This window comes from Natator depressus, chromosome 11 (assembly GCF_965152275.1).
Source record: "Natator depressus isolate rNatDep1 chromosome 11, rNatDep2.hap1, whole genome shotgun sequence".
Classification (NCBI taxonomy): Eukaryota; Metazoa; Chordata; order Testudines; family Cheloniidae; genus Natator; species Natator depressus.
This window is the reverse complement of record NC_134244.1, coordinates 20,615,223-20,639,982: the sequence shown is the minus strand read 5'-3', so window position 1 is coordinate 20,639,982 and position 24,760 is coordinate 20,615,223. Positions and strand designations below refer to the sequence as shown.

Below are 24,760 nucleotides of genomic sequence, written 5' to 3'. Positions count from 1 at the left end.
TAGATAGATAGATAACCTGTGCTTCAGATCTTAAACCAGTCTCGATTGGAAATCAGGATGAGACCTATGTAGGGGGCAAGAGTACCCCACATCTGACTACTGGAGGATTCTTATACCTTCCTCTGAAGCACCTGGTATTGTCCACAGGATACTGGACTAGATGGACTTTGATGCACTATGGCATTTCCTATATTTGTAGGTCCAGGTTTCCCAAGATCTAAGGAGATGCTACACCCTCTGCTTGTTATGTGGGTTGTGAGGGGAAACACTGCCCACTAATGGAATAATTTGGAGGAACTGAACTTCCTGGATCCTGTGTGGCAGGCTTTTCCTTGCGAGGGTATAATTAGTAGCTCTGTATAAATAAGAGCTCTGTATAACCTCTAAATAAAGGGCACTTTTCACTAGGCTGATTAATTAGGTTGATAGTTTTATACCTTATGCTTACTGTGTATTATGGTTCATTTTGTTTTCTGGTGCCACACACATTCATAGTTGGGTTGTGCAGCTTCTTTATTTTTCCCTTCCAAAGTTTCCATAGAATGTTTCTCTTCTTGAACTACAGTTCAAGGAAATCTGTCTCTGAGCACTCTTCACCTACCCAGCCTTTGAGGGCAATCCTCTTAGAAATAGCCGGTTCATGGCTACCTGGTGAATACAAAATTAAACCCTTATGTGCCAAATGTATCCAGCTGCATGAATATTATATTCCCCACACTGGTTGTTTGGTGGGTGGGTTATGAAGGAAGCACCCAGACTATAGTTTTAAAAGCCTTAGTAGAGCTGTGCAGAAAATGAATATTGTGTTTCACAGAGGATTTTGAAATTTTTTTTCATTCCTGTTCAGAACAAAAGTCAAAAATATTGAAATTCTCCTAGAAAGAAAATTAAAAAAAAAAGTTCCATTTCAACAAAGCTGATTTAATATTATAATATATAATAGAAAACAAAAAATGAAACAAAAAGTAATTTTAAAAGGAAAAACTAGATTGTTTCACTCCAAAAATATTGAAATGGGATGTTGTCAGAACTTTTTTTTTTTTGCCCTTTTTCCCTCAGAAACAAAATTTCAGTGAAATTTAGCAGAGCATTTTGCTTTCAATGTAACTGCGTTTTCCAACCAGCTCGACCTCTCCGTGCTCTTTCATTTTATCTCCTCTCCTATTCATGTTTCAGGTTTTGCTTATTTCTCCCATGCCTATGCTGCTGGATGTAGATTAGACAATATCAGGTGCAACATCAGTCAGTTAGTTTAGAATAATTTGTGCAGTTATCAAAACACAAACACCTGTTTAGAGAATGAGATCAGAAATGAGGCTAGCCAAAGCAGAATGCAGCAATCACCTCCATCAGCACTAGTTCAGTTTTGGAGGCTTTCTTGGTATGCACATATTATTTGAATGGAAGACCAATGAACTCCAAAACAGGTGTGCCAAGGATTGGCTACATAGCTTGTGAAGCCCACATTGCTGCCAACTTCAGTGGTGCAATAATATTGCTAGTGATGAACATAAACTGAATCTCCCGCCTGTCTACCTAAAGGGCCTTGCCAGAGATTGATCTGGGTGGCGTTCCATCTGCCAGGAGGCTACGTCAGCCCCTTCTTTTGGCATTTGCCATCATGATGACGATGAGTTAGGCCATCCACCTACATGTGGGCTGGGGGAAAAGTGGGAGGAGGTTGGAGGGTAACTGTCAGATTTGGAAAGCATGCTCTTTCTCTGATTTATTAATATTGTTAGAGCTATGTGAAAAGTTGAAACAATTATCTAAAAAAATACAACAAATTAGAAACTGAATTAGGATTCACCAGGTTGGGTTGGTTTTTCGCACATTTTGTTTTTTCATTCACAAACTCTTGTACAAGCCAAATGTTGTTGTACTTATGATTATGAATAATGCAAACAACATTTTGATCCATGATGAATTAAATTCATTTCAAGCAGCAGAAACAGACTTCCTGACTCACCCAGTCATTTTTCTAAAAGCCCTGCTGTTTCTTTGAAGTTGATACAGAAACTGAGTCATGGTTTTCACTGACTTTCAATGAGACTTAGGCTCCTAAGCACCCAAGTTGCTTTTGAAATTGAACTTGAGCCCCTACGTCACATAGGCACTTTTACAAATGCCCTCCAATATCACTAAGTGACCAATTACAAAATGACAACAATGAATAATGAAACAAACTGTTCAAAAAACCCCACAGACTGAAAGTTATAATGTGTTAAAAATTAAAAATATTGAGCAATCTGGAAAATTATAGTTTGTTCAGAGCACAATTAACAAACAGAAAAATGAGTCCTGTGAATTATTCCTTATATAGAGTTTGCTCTATTCTAATCTTTACCATTATTGATGTTTATTATCATGTGTACTAGTGCTGACAAAACACACACCTTGAGGGTACTGGTAAAGGAATGAAATTAAAGTTAAAATGTATTAAGAATGGTCTTTTCTTAATGGAGATCTTGCCTGCAAACAAGCAAAATCTTATAATAGAAAAAAAAATTGAAGTTTTTTTCTGCCATTGAATTAAAAAATAAAGTCTTCCTTTTTTAAAGCTCTTTTCCAATTTGTGCCAATACATATCACTTCTACTGAATATGATGTTCAGGAGGGAGTTAAGTTCTTTTTAAAACTGTAACAATACATTTTCATTTCAATTTAATTTAATGTTTCTTTTCCTTCTTTTCCAGAATTTCAAATTATAAAAGCCCACGATTACAATAATTTTTCTAGTTAGATTGGTTTGTGTGGAAGTGAGTGTGTTCAACGAGTAATGTATTGTCAGCTGAGGACAATTGCAGGCTATATTGTGGGAATATTCACTTTATCATGTTCCAAAGGAACTTTTGTTATTCTTTCTGAACTTGTGATAATTGAGGCTCTGTGTATTATTTATTCATTCATTAATTTTGCTTTATATTCATTCAATGTTTTTTGCATGACTGGATTATAAATAACATTCCCCTTCTGTGAACTGAAATACCTTATTAGCCGATGAAAGTACTTTTTTGCTCTGGGTCCAGTGGCTCCTAGCAAAGCACAAAATGTTACTGAATAGGAGACATGTTTTTGCATCCTGCCTCTGAATTAAGTATATGTCAACAGCCTTTCAGTTTTAGCAAACTCCTTACGCACTCCATTTTTAAACTTGATTAAGGTATTATATATCTCCAGGATATTCATAAAGAAGGGCCTCTTTGCTGTCTTGCCAGTGTACTATGTGCTTTGCTAGTTCAGTGAATGTTCACTGGATACTTTCTGGAATGTTTTTGCTTGCTAATGTTCCATACCTCTCAAGTGTCTCTCATTTTGAGAAATCTCTCACTTTAGTCCCAAAGTTAACTTTGTTCCACATGAATCTGTTTTTATTGTCAAAAATTATTTATATCAGAAATAAGGAATCATGAAATCTGGGTTATAGAAACAGTCATTCACTTAATGGCATGAACCTGACAGTGTTTAAAGTTACCTGCATTAATCATTATTTTGTGTCCCTCATTTTGTGGATCACCTACATTATCTCCGATATCTGGGCTTTGGCAGGTTGAGAGGTATGGGCTACTCACAATTTCAGACTAAAATCTGCAGTTCTAAAAGCTTTACTGCCTCTGGTGGTTGAATATGGGTTGCATTGCTACTGAGAACAAATGGCTGGCTGTTACTGAGCAGAATTACAGGTTGTCGAGAGTCTGTGCTGTGACGCTACCGATGATGCAAGAAAACCAAAGATGGACTCTGAATAGGAACAATAGTGATTGTGAGTAAAGTGATGGTGAGGAAATCCTATGAATCCACTTAAACAATTTTAATATATTAATTGATTGCCCCGGGAATGTGACCCTTACCCACCCATCCCCCACCTCCTCACACACACATATACACACACAAACTGCTCTTGGTATTTGCTTTTCATTATGGAGAAAGGGTGGCAAACAGTCCAAGGTAGGATGTACTGTTGAAAAAATACAAGTGTTTTGTCTACTGAAAATATATTAAGTAACACTTCAAAGCATGGCTATTTGACAAAGCTAACAGCTATCACAAAACTTCATATCTGAGCCAAAAGATCTTTTGGTTATTAATAATGGTTTCCAGTTTGCAACATCAAGCAATTTGTCAGCTTGTAGGGAAGTAAGTCACAAGTGGTTTAATTTATCTTGTTGGCAGGTATCCAGTTCAAGGGTGCAATGGTTATGTGCTCCGAAATGAGCAGACAGTATCCATATGGAACCTTATTACTTAGAATGATGATTTTTGTATCGTTTAGATTACTAATGATGGCTTCCAGTACAGCAATTCCAAAGTTCTGACCCTGTACGATGGAGCCTGCCAGGTCTGTGAATTCCATCCAACTGGACTTTGTAAGTTAAAGGTAATTTTAAAGAGTGTAAAGGTTTAATACAAATCATTCATCTTTTCCTTAACTCTGACTCACTTTTGTCTAATGTGTGCTTTAACAGTCTTGGAAGAGGAAAAACTGTTTTATGGGTCATCTGGATAGCTAAGTATTGTGTCCTCTTTCTGAAAATGGTCACACCGTTATGTGATTTGAACAGTTTCTATGTGACATAAATAGTTGATGGATTACATTTGCTGCACTTTACAAGGGATCTTGCTAATTATGACATTTCCAAAAGCCCATGGTTGTTGATATCTGTAAATTGGAAATATTTATACAAGTGAACAGAACTAGGGAGAACCAGAAGTGCTGGGGTCATTCCTGATAGACAGGACTCCCTCATGCTGAAAGGATTTCTAACCAACCTCCTCTTGGGAAGAATCTTTGCTAGGAAGATTTCCAATTTCTCAGTGGGAGGTAGGCTATTATCTGTCCTCACTTCAATCTTGTAGGGATATTGTAACTACAAGTCATAACAACTCTATATCCATTCCCTCCAGCAGCAGTAGGTATATCAGGGTGTGTGCTATGCATTTTTCTCATATAGAGACACCCTTGAGATAACTTAAAACATCTTTGCTTGCATTAAATATCTGTAAGTGCAGATATAGAGTAATATGACAGATTCAAAACGGTAATCAAAGTCTAGTGCTACATTTTAAATTGCCAGTACACCGCGGAAGTGGTGAGAAAGCAGTCTATCCTTTTGTTTTCCTGTGTGCTCTACTAAATTACCTATTAAATGACCCCCTTCAAAAACCTTCTCCCCTTTTTCAGAGGATCCCGATGAATAATTTTTCAATACAGTTTTAAAACATCTTTTTGGAGGCTAAAATATTTCACTGTCCTAATCCATCTTTTCAGTTCTGATATAAAAATAAATACAATATAGGCATCAATCTTCCCTTTGTATAAAATAAGTTTCACACAGGTACATCCTCTTCTTACTTCATTTGCCTTGTTCTCATTAACATTAATCAGAGAATAATGTCTTCAGAGTTGCACTGAAAATTGCTCTTGAAACACCATATCACTTACCACAATAAAATGGCAATTCCTACCTTTCAGTTTAAGTCAGTAACATAAAATAATTAAAGGGTCCAGTCCTGAACAAAATCACTTCAATTTTTGATTAAAAAAAAAAAGAATTAAAGCAGATACATTACAATCAAAACATACTGTAAATTATACCACTCCTTAAATATATGCACTGTTGTAGCTGTGTCAGTTCCAGAATATTATAGAGATAAGGTGGGTAAGGTAATATATTTTATTGGGCCAACTTCTGTTGGTGAGAAAGACAAGCTTTCCAGCTACACAGAGCTCTTCTTCAGGTCTGGGAAAGGTTTCAGAGTAGCAGCCATGTTAGTCTGTATCCGCAAAAAAACCAGGAGTACTTGTACTCAGAGGGTCACAACTAAATACAAAATCAAAGGATAGTTTAGCATAAGTAGTTTTTGTCTTTTCGCATTTTCCTGTGTGAGTTCATTCGAGAGCCTAGTGGTTGGTTTCACTCACATATTTGTTGATGAACTCACACAGGAGAAGGATAAAAGGTCAAAACACCAAAACACCTGTCGGTGAACACTTTTCACAAAGCGATCACTCTATATCTGACCTATCAGTGCTCATCCTCAAAGGAAACTGCACAACACTTTCAAAAGACAAGCCTGGGAGCTTAAATTCGTCACTTTGCTAGGCACTAAAAATCATGGTCTTAACAAAGACACTGTATTTATGGCTTATTACAACAATCTACAACCCACTAGCCCCCCTTTGTCCTCTGACAACGGGGGTGTTAATGGGCCACTTCACCTTGAATGGTCCCAGGATTAGAATATGTGCTACTTATGCTAAACTATCTGTTTGATCTTGTATTTAGCTGTGACCCTCTGAGTACCTTTCCCAGACCTGAAGAGCTCTGTGTAGCTGGAATGCTTGTCTCTCTCACCAACAGAAGTTGATCCAGTAAAAGACATTACTTCACCAACCTTGTCACTGTTTCTTCAAGTTTTTTTCCTCATTCTTGTGTTTTTCAAATTCTGAAGTATGTACATTTCCTCAAGATTCATGCCTCCCCCAGATTATAATAATTTCTACTGTAAAATTCTCCACAAGACTGTTTGAATTTGGCTATAAAATGCATTAAACCACATTCTAATTACCCCTGCTATAATATTTCTTTATAACACCTAAATTGCTTTTAGGAAAGGCGTTTCAGTGAGTGAATATTTTATACAAGGCCATTTCACATTTTGTGTTCCTTTTCTATGGAGCCCATTCATCACCACATTATCACATCAGAAAAGTACTCTCATTTTTTACCAGAACCAAGTCTAATTCCTCTGAAAACAACAATATAATGAAGTCTTCTTATCCTCCAAATTATAATGGCCAAGATCCAGGTCTTTCTTTTTTAGGGTACTGCATGAAAATCCTTTCAGTTCTTTTATTTTACAGAATATTCACAAATTACTATAATGTAATATATTATGTAGTATATTTTGTAAGGATTCTGAGAAATTAAAAAAAGATCCTTAGAAAAGACAGGATTCAGTATATGAACCAATCAGAGAGTAATCCCATTGTCTTCTATGGGACTATTCGTGTGTCAGGTAGAATATGGCCTTATGTCTGAATTTGGAACCTTATGCTGGTAATACGCTTAGTGAAGAAAATGGGATTAACCTGAATAAGGACTGAAGGACTGGGCTCTAATATTTGAGCGATGTCAAAAAGTAAAATGATTAAACTTTAAAGAGACAAAGTCTAGTTTGAAATGAATGCTTCAGGAATAACTCCACAATAAAATTGGTGGTTTGGATTCAGTGACTATAAAACTCAGAGATTTAGGGCTACATTCAAAAAGGGGTTTTAGGCATTCCAATGCTAAGCAGTATAATGCCTAACTTTTATGCACTTTGCTGCCTAGTGAATTCTCAGTCCCGAGTTAGGGTTCCAGGCTCCCTATACAACGCATGGGGAGAGTTAGAAGCCAACACCTAAAGTGGGAAGCCACCAAAGGCTAGCCAGAAGGCTGTGCTGAGGAGAGGAGTGTGACCAATGCCCCTCCCCTCAAAGGGAGTTAGGTGCCTAACTCTACGTGGGATGAAAGTACCTCCCACCACTCGGGATTCACAGCTGTCAACCATCTCCTGGAGTTAGGTGTAAGCCAGATCAATCTTTTCTCACAAAAAAAAAATGAGGAGGAGAAGGAGTTGGTGGAGGAGGAATTCATGGATCAGGAATCAGGGCCTGCAGCAAAGCCAGTCTCAGGGCTACCTAACAAGCGCTGCTGACCTGTAGTAGGCTGCCTGATTGGCTACACTGTCTGATTAATTGGAAGAGTCAGTAAAGCAGCTCTTAAGCCCAGCAGCAGCAGCAGCATTTCAGTAGCTCCTCGAAGCATTTGTTTATGACTGTTATAGCTCCTGAGCCTGCTGGTTCCCTGCCTTGGATCCAGCCCTGCCCTGGCCTTGCCTTGCTCCAGGTAACCTGGCTATGCCACAGCTCTGATTCCTGACTTTCGTTCTGATCCTTGATTCTGGTATCTGGCCTCTGACTCGGATTCTGACCCTCAGCTCCAATTCCTGGCTACCGACTCCGGCTCCAACCACTGGGCCTGATTCGTATTCCAACTACTAGGCATGTCTATGTCTCTGACAGTTTGAGCAACCCAGAACCCACCAACAATAAGGAAACTACAGCTGATATGGTGAGTATGGATCCTACAAAGGCCAATATCTCTTTGATGGAGATATACACCTACACACCTTTCAGACCCAGGTTGCCACCCCGTAGGCACAGAATGAGGTAATGCAAGCTCAAGCCAATTCGCCTTCAGGTCTAACCCTTGCTCCCCATAAGGCCAAGCTCCCTCTGCCTGACAAGTTCTGTGGTGATCATGACAAATTTTGTGGGTTCCTAAATCAGTGTTGGCTCCTATTTCTGCTATTCTTGCAGTCATACCGCTCTGACCAAGCCCGAGTAGGATTGATTATCAGCCTACTTACCAGGGAGGCCCTGGCTTTGGGCATCTCCACTCCAGGAAAAATCAAGACTAATTCTGGGACAATTCAAGGACTTTGTTCAAGCTATGATGATGATCTTTGGTGACCCAAGTTGCAAGCGTATGGTCGAAGCCACACTTCAGGTGTTGCAGTAGGGACACCAGATAGTTCCTAAATATGCATCAGAGTTCCAATGCTTGGTACTAGACACCGAATGGAATGAAGTCACACAGAGTTTTCATTTCCAGCTCAGCCTAAACAATTATATTAAAGATGAACTGACGTGGGTGGAATCCCCATCTGGCCTGGATGCCTAGTCAGTCTGTGCATCAAGATCGACAACTGCTTGACTGAATAACACCAAGAAAATGGATGGTCCTCCCAGCTCTCGCCAGTCCCACCAGCTCCAGCCCTCCCCTTCCCAATAGTCCACAGCAACACTTGTCCTCCAGTACCTTGGTGATGGCCAATCAGAGTTCAACACAACTCTGACTCCGTCTCTGGCTCTGGCACCCAGAGATGCCTGACACCAGTTTAGAGGCTGTCATAAATATAAAGGGAAGGGTAAACACCTTTAAATCCCTCCTGGCCAAAGGAAAAACCCTTTCACCTGTAAAGGGTTAAGAAGCTAGGATAACCTCGCTGGCACCTGACCAAAATGACCAATGAGGAGACAAGATACTTTCAAAGCTGGAGGGGGGGAGAAACACAGGTTCTCTCGGTCTGTGTGTTGCTTTTGCCGGGACCAGAGCAGGAATGCAGGTCAGAACTCCTGTAAAGGGCTAATAAGAAATCTAGTTAGATATGCGTTAGTTTCTGTTTTGTTTAAATGGCTGATAAAATAAGTTGTGCTGAATGGAATGTATATTCCTGTTTTTGTGTCTTTTTGTAACTTAAGGTTTTGCCTAGAGGGATTCTCTATGTTTTGAATCGGATTACCCTGTAAGGTATTTACCATCCTGATTTTACAGAGGTGATTCTTTTACTTTTTCTTCAATTAAAATTCTTCTTTTAAGAACCTGATTGCTTTTTCATTGTTCTTAAGATCCAAGGGTTTGGGTGTGTGTTCACCTATGCAAATTGGTGAGGATTTTTATCAAGCCTTCCCCAGGAAAGGGGGTGTAGGGTTTGGGAGGATTTGGGGGGGAAAGACGTTTCCAAGCAGGCTCTTTCCCTGTTATATATTTGTTAGACGCTTGGTGGTGGCAGCAATAATGTCCAGGGGCAAAAGGTAAAATAGTTTGTACCTTGGGGAAGTTTTAACCTAAGCTGGTAAAAATAAGCTTAGGAGGTTTTTCATGCAGGTCCGCACATCTGTACACTAGATTTCAGAGTGGGGAAGGAACCTTGACAGAGGCACTCGTGGACTCAGGTGCCTCAGGCAATTTCATGGACCTGGAGTTTGCCCAAGCACATAAGAGTCCCACCAAACGCAAGGACTCCCATGAATTAGTGGAGTCCATACACACGTTACTTCTTTCATCAGGACCCTCGCCCATGTAACAATGCTGGTTCTGGTGGGACACAACTGAGAGTGCCAATTCAGGACAAATTGCTTAAAGCAGGGCAGTTACAGCCCAAGGCTGGGGTTTTTCCACCTCTAAGGGAAACCAAACCAACCAGACAGAGAGGACTTTGGTTTTACCCCACTAGCTAACCACAAGTCACACAAGCAATTCCCTTAGACACTCCAGTTTCCCAGTATCACCACCAGTGCCACTCGTTATGGGGACAAATGGTTATGAAAACCAATACGCCAGTAAAAGAAGAGGTTCTCTCAATCCCAAAGGACCAAGCCCCAGACCTAGGTCAATATACAAATCAGATCTTACCCACAAATCACGCTATTGCCAATCCTTTAGAATCTAAAATCTAAAGGTTTATTCATAAAAGGAAAAAGATATAGATGAGAGCAAGAATTGGTTAAATGGAATAAATTACATACAGTAATGGCAAAGTTCTTAGTTCAGGCTTGTAGCAGTGATATAATAAACTGCAGGTTCAAATCAAGTCTCTGGAGTACATCCACAGCTGGAATGGGTCATCAGTCCTTTGTGTAGAGCTTCAGTTTGTAGCAAAGTCCCTCCAGAGGTAAGAAGCAGGATTGAAGACAAGATGGAGGAGCTGCAGCAGTCTTTTATCAGGTGGCCTCTCTTTCTTTGTTCCAAAGACACATGGCAAGAAAAAACCTTAGAGTTCTGTCCATAGGCATGATCCTGCATACCTTGCTGAGTCACAAGGTGTATCCACCTTCTTTCAATGGGTCAGTTGTATAGCTGATGGTCCTTAATGGGCCATCAAGCAGGCTAGGCAGAGCTGACACCAACTTGCCTGAGGTGTTCCCCAGAAACATAGTGCAAGTTTGAAATACAGACAGTAAAGAGCCAATATTCATAACTTCAACTACAAAAATGATACATATATACAGATAGCATAATTATAACCAGCCAATCATAACCTTCCCATAGACACCTCACACAACAACTTCTGTACAATATTTTCTGAAAATATATAACAGTGGTTGCAACAGTGATCTCTATGGTTACAGATTCTGTCAATAACATCACAGCCCACCACATGGCTCCCTTAGAGGGAACTACCCTTTGAGGCCCCAAGAACTTCTCCAATTTGGGCTAAGTTGTGCACTGCATCCACCAGTTGTCCTTGGACTCCCTGCTAGCTCATTGCCCACAACCCATCCATCCCCTGGTGGTCAGGCACGGTATGCTCTGACTCCCTATTTCGCCAACAATCCTGTTTTTATTGTGCCAACCTGGAACCAGCAACTCTTTTGGAGCTTACTTGGTCCTCCACAGAATTCAGAGATGTGAAGAGAAAATCCAAAGGTGACCCCGGCACCTCCCATGACCTCCCCAATGGCTCCGGGATTTCCTATTAAATATCAACACCTTGTTGGCATGTTTAACAAAAAGAAAAATGACACCCAACCACCACATTGCAGCTACACCTGCCCCAGCAATCTCCATCTGGGAGTAGAGTTTCTCTTTGGGTGCATTTAATCCCTCTCCAAAACTGAACCACAGCCCCCCCCCGAGATATCTCGAGGAAAAACCTGCAAAAGGAGTTCATTCACCCCTCCACATCCCCCCAGTGATGGCCTTAATCTTCTTTGTGGTGAAGAAAGCTCCCTCCATCCTGGTGTGGACTACTGATCTCTGAACAAGATTACAATTTAAAAATTACCCTTTACCACTCATTAATGAGCTGTTGAAAGACTTTGCTCCATCAAGGACTTCACAAAGTTGCATCTCTGCAGAGCCTGGTGCAGATCTGGGAAGGAAATGAATGGAAAACCACATTTCATACCAGGTGTGATCACTTTGAGTAGTTGGTCATGCAGTTTGGGTTGTGCAACAGCCTGGCAACCTTCCAGTATTTAATAAATTTGTTATTATTTACATGGATGACATCCTAATTTTCTCTTAAAGTCAGGCCATCCACAGTCATCACATGTTCACATTCTTGGAGACACACTGCCAAGCCACCACAAGTTTGATAAAGGCACAGTAGAATTCTTGGGCTATATCATCTCACCTGAAGGACTTACCATGGACCTGCACAAGGTGGCAATAATATCTGACTGAATCATACCCCAGGATGTACATGGGGTGCAGTAATTCTTCAGGTTCGCCAATTTCTACAGGCAATTTGTAAAAGGATTCCCTTGCATGGTTACACCCATAATGGTGTGCGTAGAAAAGGGGGGCTGGGTTGCCTGGTCCATCGAGGATTAGTCAGCCTTTGATTAATTGAAGAGGTCATTCACCTCGGCATCCATCCTGATTCATCCACCAAGCCATTTACAACTGAGGCTGATGTCTCAAATTTTGCTATAGGTGCTGTATTGTTTCAACACGCAAGCCCCACAACCAACTCCATCCTTGTGCCTTTTATTCTCAGAAGCTAACCCTATCGGAAAAAATTATATTTGGGACAAGGAGATACTAGCTATAAATGTAGCTTTCGAGGAGCAGTGCCACCTCCAAGAAGGAGCCTGATTCCCAGTCCAAGTCCTGATGGACCACTAGAATCTGGACTACCTCTGGACTGCTAGACACCTTAACCAACACCAGATCTGCTCGTCCCTCTTCTTCACTCATTTGACTTTGTGGTAAACTATCATGCAGGGATGAGAAATGGAAAAGCAGATGCCCTATCCCACAAAGACAAATATCTTGAACCTGGTGAAGATCCCTCTACCACCATGCTCAAGGTGTCCAACTTTGTCAATCAGATGATCAACAGCAGTCTTACATCCACCATCCACTCTCTGATAACTCCTTCATAACCCAGATCCACCAGACACTGAACGCTGCAGGTACCCAACCCAACTTCAAGTTCCTATTTTAGAATAGCCTCCTCAGTCACAAGGGTTGCACTTACATTCCAGAGGGACTAACTAGGCTTCAGGTATTGAAACGATGCCTCCATTTGCCACTTGTGGACCATTTTGGTCAATTCAAGACCTGGCATCCGGTCTCAAGAAGCTTCTGGTGGCCACTACTATATCAATAGACTTCATTAACTGCCATGATCCCAGGACATTCAGTAATCCTGGTTGCCATCGACCTTCTAACAAAGATGGCCCACTTCATCCTATGCTGTACTGTTCCTACCACACAGGAGACAGCTTGGCTTCTCCTGGAAAATGTTGTCTGCCACCAAAGTTTACCGACAGGCATTATATCACGCTTGGGACCCCAGTTCATCTCCTGATTATGGCAGGAATTTCTCAGACTCCTTGGCATCAAATTCCTCCTATCACATTGTCCACCTATCACCCGCAGACTAATTGGCAAGCAGAGAGAGTCAATCAAATCTTGGCACAGTGTCTTCACTGTTTTCTGAGTTATTACAAGAACAACTGGCTTCCCCTGCTGTGCTCTGCTGAATTCGCATGTAACAATAAATTCCATGCCTTAACCCAACATAGCCCATTCTTTACAAACTATGGCTTTCACCCCTAGTTCCGCACAGACATACCTGTAAGTCATCCAGTACCAATCACTGCAGATTTAGCCTCCCATGTATACAAGTTCACCAGCAGATCAGGGGAACACTTGTAGTTTGCCAAAGAAGCCTATAAACACCATGGGGACCAAGACCGTCAGGCTGCTCAAATCTCGGCATAGGAGACAAGATGTGGCGCTCTGCCCAGGATCTTAAATCGAGCCACCCATGCACCAAACTATCAAAACCTGGGCTCTTTCAGGATTATACAACGAATAAACTCAAAAAGAAAAGGAGTACTAGTGGCACCTTAGAGACTAACCAATTTATTTGAGCATAAGCTTTCATGAGCTACAGCTCACTTCATCAGATGCATTCAGTGGAAAATACAGTGAGGAGATTTATATACACACAGAACATGAAAAAATGGGTGTTATCATACACACTGTAAGGAGAGTGATCACTTAAGATGAGCTATTACCAGCAGGAGAGCGGGGGGGGGGGGAGAAAACCTTTTGTAGTGATAATCAAGGTGGGCCATTTCCAGCAGTTAACAGGAACGTCCGAGGAGCAGTGGGGGGTGGGGGAAATAAACATGGGGAAATAGTTTTACTTTGTGTAATGACACATCCACTCCCAGTCTCTATTCAAGCCTAAGTTAATTGTATCCAGTTTGCAAATTAATTCCAATTCAGCAGTCTCTCGTTGGAGTCTGTTTTTGAAGTCTTTTTGTTCTAATATTGCGACCTTTCGGTCTGAAATCGAGTGACCAGACAGATTGAAGTGTTCTCTGACTGGTTTATGAATGTTATAATTCTTGACATCTGATTTGTGTCCATTTATTCTTTTACGTAGAGACTGTCCAGTTTGACCGCATTGCCATGTACATTGGACAAACTGGACAGTCTCTACGTAAAAGAATAAATGGACACAAATCAGATGTCAAGAATTATAACATTCATAAACCAGTCAGAGAACATCCATGTCCTGGACTTACTGTTAGAACTCCATCAGTAATACTCTGAGAAACTGGGCCCTGAGGAGGCGCTCTTGAAGGGGAGGTACTGTCAGGATTCAGTGCCTGCAGCAGAGCCAGTCTCCAGGCAAACATAATGAGGGCAGCTGGCCTCTAGTAGGCTGCTTGACTGGCTACTCCATCTGATTGGTGGAAAGAGTCCGCTGACCAGTTCTTAAACCCAGCAACAGCAGCTTGGTGGTTGTCAAGGGTGTGATAGCTCCTCCTTGTTCTCTGCCCTGCTCCTGCCATGAACGCAACCTTGCCTTACTCCTGGTAATGTAACTCTGATTCCTGACTTCGGCTCTGGCATCTGTGATCCTCAGCTCTGGCATCTGACCTCTGGCTCCAATTCTGACCCTCAGCTCTGATCCTGACTTCAGCTTTGACCCTTGGCTCTGGTATCTGGCCTTTGATTCTGGCTCTGATGCTGACCTTCTATTCCTGGCTGCCAACTCCTGCTTCAACCACTGGGCATGACTGCCCAGGTCCCAGTCTCTGACGCTGGGTCTCCCAAGTGAGTGCCTTCACCACTGGAATATTGTGGGGTGGAGCTTCCTCAGCTTTTCTTACTGAAGCTGCTACAGTTGCATGGAATAATCAATGCTCCCTGGGCCAGAGAAAGAGTGAGACTATATAACCCAGTGATTAGAGCACTTACCTGGGATGTGGGAGAGTCAGGTTTCAATCCCTACTTCAATGACTAATTATTTATACTAAGTGGAACTGCTTCATCAGGAGATATTGAGGGAGATACACCCCAAAAGGATAGGGTTTTGTCTGAAACATATCCAATAACCAGTGCACATAGTCACTATGGAAATTCAACATATGCCCTATATAGAGATGAAGTCCACATCCAATTGACTAAAATTAATGATGTTCACTGGGACTTAGGCTCCTAAGTGACTTAGGTGCATTTGAAAATGTTACTTTTGGTTAAAATAATGTCATGGAAACCTAAAAAATAAAATGTTTCCTTACTACATTTTTATTTCATTCTGTACTGGGTTGTTATTGCCATTGAATTTTATTATTATTATTTCAAAAGGAATGGACAGAAGCACTTAATTTTTTAAAAAACGGAGTAAAATTCCAGAACGTCAAAGTTTTTAGAAAGTGCCCCTTAAGTGTTTTTATGGAGCTTATTTTCTGAGTGTCACCACATAATCATCATATTAGCAAGCCACAGCTGGTGGTAATAATCACATACAGTACATACACATTTCTAGGAAAAAAGCTGTGTTCTATCAAATTTGTCCATGACAGTGACATTGCAAGTTGCCTAAGATAAGACAGACACAGCTACTAGGATCTTGCACTGAAACTGGAAAACTCTTTGATGTTTCAGCAATGTAAAGATGCACTTGTATTCTCCCTGGGGGACAAAGTGCTAGCATTTAAATTGTTTTTCTCTATTCCTAGAGAAACAGTAGCTCATGCTTATCTCAAGCAATTACTAACTGCTAATTTCTGTCATTTTTCTGGTCTTTTTCTTTTTAATTTATTTATTTATTTGGCAGGAAGAGACTTGTAACATAGATGGACTATGCTACAGTGAAGGAGATTCAAGCCCTACTACTCCATGTCTTCTCTGTGAACCTGACATTTCGAAATTCACGTGGTCTATTAATGAAAGTAAGACAGATTTTTGTAAGATTTACAGGCATTTTGGTAAGAATGCAGTATTACATTCATTAAGTTTTAAACTGGGGCCTGATTCTGCAATCTGTGTGCATTGCCTTCAGTGGGTGTTTTGTGTGCACAACGAATACAGGATTGTGATTGTGTATATGTGCTACACATATATATGCAAGTTTCTAGGTTGAAACCTGGCAAAACTTCACAGAACTTTTTTAAAAAAAAAAAAGCCAAATAAACAACCCCCTGAAAACAGGATTTTAGGAACTATCCACACAGCAAACACTTGAGATTTATCATTTCTGCAACACTGAAAACTGTTAGCCCAAGGGGCTGCTGGTCCCAAAGACACCCATGCTACTCTCAAGAGTACAGGCTTTAAAGAGAAACCACTCAAGGAAAACAATGTATTTGAAACACCAATGGAAGCAGATTATTTTGGGGTTTTAAAATGGGCTATAGGCTAAATTCTTGTAGGTGTTGCACAAAGGTATCTAGGAGAAATCCAACAATCTGAAAGTGGAGCAAAGGGCAGAAAACATCCACCCTTATTCCTCTCCACAAAACCTACAGGTGCCCCTCTGAGGCCCCCATGACAGAAGTCATGGTGAAGGCTTTTGAGGCAACTCCTAGGGATTAAGGCCTGCAGTCTACATTTTTGTGTATATACCCAAAAACTTGATATAGCCATTACCCAGAAACCCCTTGTGCGGATTATTCATGCTCCTAACAGCAATGATTGTCATGGGTTTATGTTCATGGTCACACATGTGCGTGCACAGCATTATTATTGAACTGTTGTTGCAATAGATATATGCATTGGTTGCGGAGAGCAATTACATGTAGACCTAGCATTTGATTCTGTGTTGGTCTTCTGTAAACTTGGTCATGTTGTAATGCAAAGGGTCCACCTGAACCAGAATATTGGGGGGGGGGGGGGACAGACTAAACAAATCATACTATATGTTATCATGTAGAGGATGGCTGAGGGATACCTGTAAATGCAATGGGATCATCTAGAGAACAGCATAAGATTTACATTTGGATTTCTGATGCCCTAAAGTATTGGAATTGGGATTTTGGTTTAAGCTTTAGTAAAGATAGGAGTCCTTTGTGAATCTGGACACAGATCCTTGTTCAACCACCCCAAGTTTCAGTAGTCCCAAGGTCCATGATTGGGACTCAGTCCCATGTCCAGAATTGCTGAGACACCTAGAGAAAGTAAATAGAGTGATATTTTATATTCATATATTTGGATAGAATGAAACCCTCCATGTAAATCAAAAACAGTCCTCTTTACAGTCTGTTTCAGGAACACCTCATTTCGTGTGCCTCTGTTTTTGTTACTTCCTCTTGTAACTCTCCATCCAATTAACATCTTTTGTGTTTATCTGCAGCTGCATACCCATTGAGCATGCCATTGATTGCTTCTGGCATAACCTTTATGGGCTTAGTTGTTTTGAGTGTTTGTGACATAAAAGATAAATGAATAATAGATAGAAGCTTTCAGCAGTTATGCCATGACAGTCTGCTGGACAAGCAACTTAGGTTTGATAGCACAGCAAAGACAAGTGGAGAATCCTATTTAAATAATTGCATAATGTAAGACATGCTTTGGAAAGCAAAGGCTGAAAAATTGATACTCAAGAATAAAAGGATAGTGCTGATTCTGCTCCATATGCTGTTTACCAAAATTTATTGCAAAGATGCATCCAGTTCTTATGAGAGATATAGATTTAAAATACCAGACTATGAAATGAAATTAATCTTCATATATATGAGAGGGTTACTCAAAGCTAAACATACCTATGAATGAATTCCTTTATGACATGATTCTTTTAAACATAAAAAAATGTAAACTTGTACTGGTGTTTAAAAGAGAGAAAGGATGGGTTTGAGTTGAAGACACTGAACTAGGACTCTGGAGGTCAGGTCAAATGCCCAGCTTTGCTACAGACTTGCTGTGTTATCTCAGGCAAGTGAATTAACTTCTCTATGTCTCAGCATACAATTTTTATAGTTGGGATAATAATTCCTTTCTCCCACCCTTTGTCTTATCTATTTCAATTGTAAGATCTTAGGGGTAGGGTCTGTCTCTTATTTTGTGTTTGTACAGTGCCTAGCTACAGGGGGCTTTAATTTTGATTAAGGCATCTAGTCACTACTGAAGTACAATAATAATGTATATGAGATCAAATTGTGATACCTTTAATCATGTTGACAAGCACCTTATTCCTCAAGATACCCATTGAAATCCATGGAACTACTCAAGGAGCAAGGTAGTACTGAAGTCATGAGTTAATGGTATCAGAAACGGTTCAATGGGCTGGTTATTTAATTTATAATACTTTTTCTCAAAGTTGCCTGTTCAATTCATTTGTCATTCATCAATTTGGCAATTAGATTACTTAAATTTAAAATATGAATTACATATGCTGTAAGTATACACATATATTTGTATGTAGTTATAATTTTTCTTGTCTTCAATGCCTATAATACACCACTGGAAACAAACAAGTTTCAAATTCAAATACAGTCAACTAGTATGCAAAGAAATCCTCCTTAACCACACATTCACAGATGTATACAAGGCATGTAGACATAGAGATCTATTGTATACTCAATATGCAATTTTTCTTACAATAGACAAAAATATTAAAAATCCCTGAAAATAATTAAACCTCATAAATCAAGGTGATATTTGACTGATGAAGTGAAGGGACAGTATCCTCTACAGAACTCTGAAATGCTATTGCATTCATTTTGTTGTAACTGATCTTTCCTCTTCCAGGTAAAGAGGATTTGTTTCAATTTATTTCCTTTGTGCTCCTTATAAGGTAGATCCAACCACGTGGGCAATATTCACTCATCCCTTGAAAAAGGTTTGCATTTGCAAATCACAGCATCAGGCTTACAAGAGCTTGCAGCGTTGCTTTCTGAATTTGTTACTTTAAACCTCTTACTATAATATCCTGTCCTGCATGTTTTCACAAGTAATACAAATGTGTTGTCATTTTCTGATTTCTACATTCTCAGTCTAGCAGTGTGTGTAATTCCATGGACAAGTAAATGGTCAAAAGGTAAGGGAGGTGTCATTTGACACATAAAAATGTATGTATAGAATTATAATTTCAGTGATGTCATCCTCTGTGGTGTGGTGGGAGGGACTCACTGCCTCCCCCCAGTTCCAGGTCCCATGGTTGATGGAAATTTTGATAATACAGTGTCATCAGAAACAGATCAAGTTGGGTATCATTTAAAGCCCTTTCTCCCAGGAGCAGATGGTATGAAACATAACAAACACAGAACAATTATGTAGATATATATTCAAGAAAATGTGTAAAATATAATTTAAAAATTGGTTTTTAACAGTCATGTCAAAATGCAGCCCTCACAAAGTTAAACTGTGAGCCTTGATCGACAAGTGTGCTATCAGTTAATGCTCAGAACATGATACCTGATCATTTTTTAGTGTTTCAGATTACTGTATATGGAAGGAGTGCTTCAAAGCGATTTGCCATCATCAGCAAAAGAGAATTGGTTCAGTGGTAAAGATGATCAGCTTTGTTTATTATGCCAAAAGAATTGTAATGAGGCACTGGTTAAGACATCAGCAACCAGCCAGAAATTTCTGGAATCCATCCACAAATGGCATGCACATAGTTACATGACATACATTACACAACTTAATTAGTTACAATCCCAAAGTAATTTATCACAGAATTTTTGTTTTTACTTTGGTCTTGATCATTTTTAGGCATCAATGGGGAGATGAAATGTACTGACTAGGAACTGAATCTTTGGAGAATATGACCACGGAGGACCTGGTTACACACAACTCTCAGTGGCACTTTACATGCTATAAGAAGTACACCCATAATCTGAATCTGGCAAGATTGGAGAGGAAAACAGCAAGCACCAGGAAACATTTGAAGACGATGGGACAAGTGTCAGTTGTGGGCAAAACTCACTTTATACTAGGTCCCATGGTGTGCATTTTGGGAAGACACCTACATCTTCTGCAGTAAGCCAGAAGCCTGAAGGCACCCATTAAGCACAGTTTCAACATGTGAGACAGATGAGAAACTGTATGAAGCTGTCACTTCTAGTGAGACAACCCTAGAACTTCATCAAATTTTGAATGAATCATTCACTGTAGCTGGATGACTTTCTCAGTAGTAACCAAGCAGCATTTTAGGTGCTGTTTAATGCCAAGAAAGGGCAATTTTAAAGCTACAAAATGAGATTACTCACACTGGCAACACATTTGCATATGACAGAACTGAGCTTATTAATATGATGAAAGCAGTCTTCTGTGATGAGATAGCTAAATATGTCAGATGAATGGATATCTTGGGTAATGAATAAACGAAGCCTCCAAAACCCAAATAATTATCAAAGACTCCATCAATCTATGGGCATCAATCAAGAAGAACAGACTTAAACTGGGCTCTAGTGCAAAGAAGAAAGTCAGACTGAAGGTGTCAGGGATTATTACAGAGCTAATCACAGATAGGTCATTGTTTGCTTTTCGTGTCCAGATCTCAGCATGATGTTGATCTACATGAGACTTGGGAGAATATGAGTTTTCGGTGGTTGCATGATTGATGTTCAAATATGACGGAACAATGCACATAACAGACAAAAAGCAAACTAATAAACATCTCACATGATCTTCCTAAGCCAGTACCTACTGACAACATGACGGGTACTTTATGTCAGCAGAGGCCTTTCAGCATGGATGGTATGCCTGAGTACAAGCTCTCAACAAACCAGAAACTGTTAACGCCTGCTGAGATTTGGCTGAATACTTCATTAGGATGCCACAGAGAAAATACTGGACCGATGACATAGTCACCTCGTGTTTGACATGCAGGCAGAGGAATCAATTAAAAATATTACCAGAAAGAAGAGACTCCTGGTATTTTACCTGTCCAGTATAAAATCATTGGCTCCTCAAACATATCCAATGTCACACTGAAGAAACTACTCTCTCATACTCACAGGAAGGTCGAGTTAACTGCACACCTTGCAGGAATTGCTCAAAGAATTTCATTGTTGCGTGGCATAATGAAGCTGCTGCCTAGCACTTTTCCTTGGAGTTTCTTCGTAGTTCCCATGAGGAGGCTGACACTAAAATTATCTTGCCATCAATGCCAGAGAGAGTGGTGCTACTAAACTCTGGATTTTTTTGCACAAGTCACAGATGTTCTAGTGCTCTCTGTGAGATGCTCCCAAGACTTCAGCTTTTGTGCCTGCTGCTGGGGAGCAGAACCTTTTATATACCTCAGGGATGTGTTCCTATCACTCGGATCATTAAAAGCTACCACACTGCCAAGTTTCCACACCCTTTCAGGATATGACCACTACTGGAAGGCTGGTTGGAAAGACCAAACTGTCTTACTGGAAGGCAGTTGATTCAGCCTCCAATGCCTCTTTCCTCACTCTGAAGGTGCACAGAATGGCTGAGACAGTTCCTGATGAGGTCATAAATGAACCGGAGGCATTTATATGCCAAGCTTACCATTTGAAGACCAGCATTCCAACACTTGCAGAGCAATGTTGGTGGATGTTTTCCAAGAAGTAGACAGACAGCAAAAAATTGCCATGACAGGGGATGCATTTATACCTGCTATCAAGAGAGCAAATTATCAAGCAAGGGAGAGGCTCTGGAATGATCAAGCACATCCAAAACTACCCTTCCCTATCGAGCACAGATGGGTCTTGGAGGACGGACTGATCACACCTGTTATGTGTGAAATACCATGCGCTCCCGAATCAATCCTTCAGCTAATCAAACGCTCCTGTGCAAAGACCAGATGCTCATGACCCTGCAAATGTTTGGCCAGCTGCCTGCCTTGTACAAAGATGTGTGCATCTGGCTGAGACGAGGATCAGCATGATGTGTCTAGCTATGATGCCCTAAACTCAGATGACACTGCTGATGACTTTGATGAATAAATGTTTTCAGTCCTGCATGTCAAGGCTAACTTCCCTAGGATTACCAAAGATCAATGTCTTTTTTATGTAAGCAATGCATCTCTGTGTTAAAATATAATTAAATAAACATTGATTTTTAAACATTGTCTTGAATATATATCTACATAATTGTTCTAGATATGTCATATTTGCCACTATGTTTGTAGGAGAAAGGGCTTACGAATGATACCCAACTCAACCCATTTCCAATGACACTGTATTATTAAAATTTCCACAAACTGGAGGATCTACAACTGGAAGCCCGGGGGGGTAATGAGTCCCCTCCTCACCATGCCACAGAGGATGACACCATTTTTATGAATCAAATAACACCTCCCTTACCTTTCTATCACTAACTTGCCCACAGAATGAGATTTTACTACTTTGAACTCCCAGACTATGCTATAGTGCTGAGCTTCACTCCAATAGTCACTAAAGCTCAACAACCTCACTAATCCACATACTTTATAACACACACATTAAACACACACAAATCCCACTTATTAGTATCAATGTATGGCTGATTGCTTCAGGGAGCTCTCATATTTCTAAGACTTCATTATATATATTACCAAATATACAAGTGCTATTATTAGGAGCACCTGGATGTTCCAGCCAAGATTTGGGCCCCATTGTGATAAGTCCTGTCCGATGCATAGTTAGAAACAGGGGGATCACATTATAAATAGAGCTGCATGAGCCATACATACAGAAACAGCTGGCTGAAGTTTCAGTACTTTCAGGTCTTTGCCCCTATTAGAATTACAGTTACCACTTCAGGTAAGAGATGGGGAAAGGGAAACAGTGGACGGGTATAATTCCATATTGAGACTGCTCCCATATGTCCGACGAATCACAAAAATGATGAAGGTTCCATATGAGTGATGAACCAGTTAGAATGGAGGAGATTTGCTTTCTGATGGAGTACAGCACTTTGTTATCTCTGACATCTACTTTACTCTTATCATCAGCTTTAGTTCACTTAGTCTATTTACCATATTACTTAAAAAAATCTGCCCTGTGAATATTTAAATTGCAGAAGTCTGAATGTACATAATCGTTGTCTCGTTTCTGCTTTTTAGACAATCTACCTCCTGTGTTCCAAGTCCCTTCCAGCCAGCTGCTGACGTTTATTGGTGAGAATTTTGTTTACCAGTTAATAGCAGTGGATCCTGAAGGATCGGCAGTGCTATTCATCTTAGAGGCTGGGCCACAGGATGCCACGCTGTCTCCTGCTGGCCTTCTTATCTGGAAAGTCGATTTGGAAGAACCGCAGATCTTTGAATTCTCTGTGTCAGATGAATGCAATGCACAAAGCAGATACTCTGTTGAGGTAGGAGGGGAACGTTAAGGGAAAAAAACTGTTTATCATGCTATTGGTTTAGTGCAGTTTCCATTATGGCTAATAATTTGTTACTGTCTTAAAAACTGAGACTTCAGCTATTTCTTAGTAAGTGCATATAATCCAGTATGGCAGTAATGATCAATTAATCAAATAAATATCTCTGAGAGCATAGAACCAATATATACAATGAACAGGAGCAGGTTCTATTGATTGCTATTTGAAAGAACACTCTTGCACAGCCTCTTAATAGTTCATTAATCGGCTTTAACATTCACAGTCTGCATTTGGATCTTTGAAAAAAGCACATAACATAAAAGACCAAGTTTTAGCTCTAAAGGGGAGATTATAACTCATTCTCAATTATATCTTTAGAGGGTACCTTGCTCTTATGTCATTACTCCACTTTTGGTTTCTCGTACATTGCTTTGTCTTTATTGTAAGGTGCTACATTAATCCTGTGATAGCATGAGCTAATGAGATGAATGAGGTGGGGTGCAGACTCTTAATATTAGAGCAGTTTTGCTAATAATGGATAAGTGTTGGAGATGCTAATGAGACTCACATGCCTAACAAAGTTTTAGCCAAAATAATCATCTGTAGAGTTCTTAAAGAAATGGGGAAACTATAACTTAGTTATCAGAGAGGTAGCCGTGTTAGTCTGGATCTGTAAAAACAGCAAAGAGTCCTGTGGCACCTTATAGACTAACAGACGTATTGGTTGTTACTGTGATGGGTGTATTAGAAATGTATAGCTAGATTTTATAGAGAGAATGTTTCTTTATTAAAATTCTTTGAAATCTTGTCTTTGCAAGTACACAGCATAACTGCACTTGAAGCTGTTCTCTTTACTTGGAATAGAGACTATCTAGGGAATGCATGCCTGCAAAGACATTTGTTAAAGAATTAGTGGTTAACACTAAAGGCAGGCAAGCAGTTTAAAAGATTATTTATTTCTTCATTCAAAACTAAGGAACTAAGGAATTCTGCCCTCAGATACTCAATAACAATTGCTATTGTAGCCAACAGGAATTTTGTTTGCATATTTGAGGTTAGACTGTGCCCCTAAATGATGGAAACTAAAATCCAGCTTTCAATAGTATAAATAAAAAGCCTTCACTGTGAGATTAGCTCTATGGAAATAGTACATTGGTTAGAAGGAAGTTTTTATTAGTAATGGATGGGAAACAGATTTCAAAAAAAATGTGCATCCCAAATTGGGATGAAAGTCAAAATCTCAAAAATTTTCACTCATTTACAAAACAACAACAAACATCAAAATATCTTGTTATATTAATTTCTATATGTTTTATTTTCATTACAGCCTTTCCTTCTTTTTAACCTTGTTTTATTATAAATTAAGTCAAATTCCTAGATGCAAAGTTGTTTTTAATGAA

The 24,760-nt window shown here is 39.9% G+C and overlaps 1 protein-coding gene across 1 annotated transcript in view; it reads left to right on the top strand.

Annotated features, from left to right (window-relative positions):
* LOC141995842 (von Willebrand factor D and EGF domain-containing protein-like) overlaps positions 1 to 24,760 on the top strand; it is a 245,954-nt gene that overhangs the window by 142,818 nt on the left and 78,376 nt on the right. Inside the window, exons 15-17 of the mRNA XM_074967290.1 lie at positions 4,274 to 4,378; positions 15,925 to 16,039; positions 23,104 to 23,354. Of these exons, the coding sequence (XP_074823391.1) occupies positions 4,274 to 4,378; positions 15,925 to 16,039; positions 23,104 to 23,354 (471 nt within the window). The remainder of the gene's footprint in view (positions 1 to 4,273; positions 4,379 to 15,924; positions 16,040 to 23,103; positions 23,355 to 24,760) is intronic.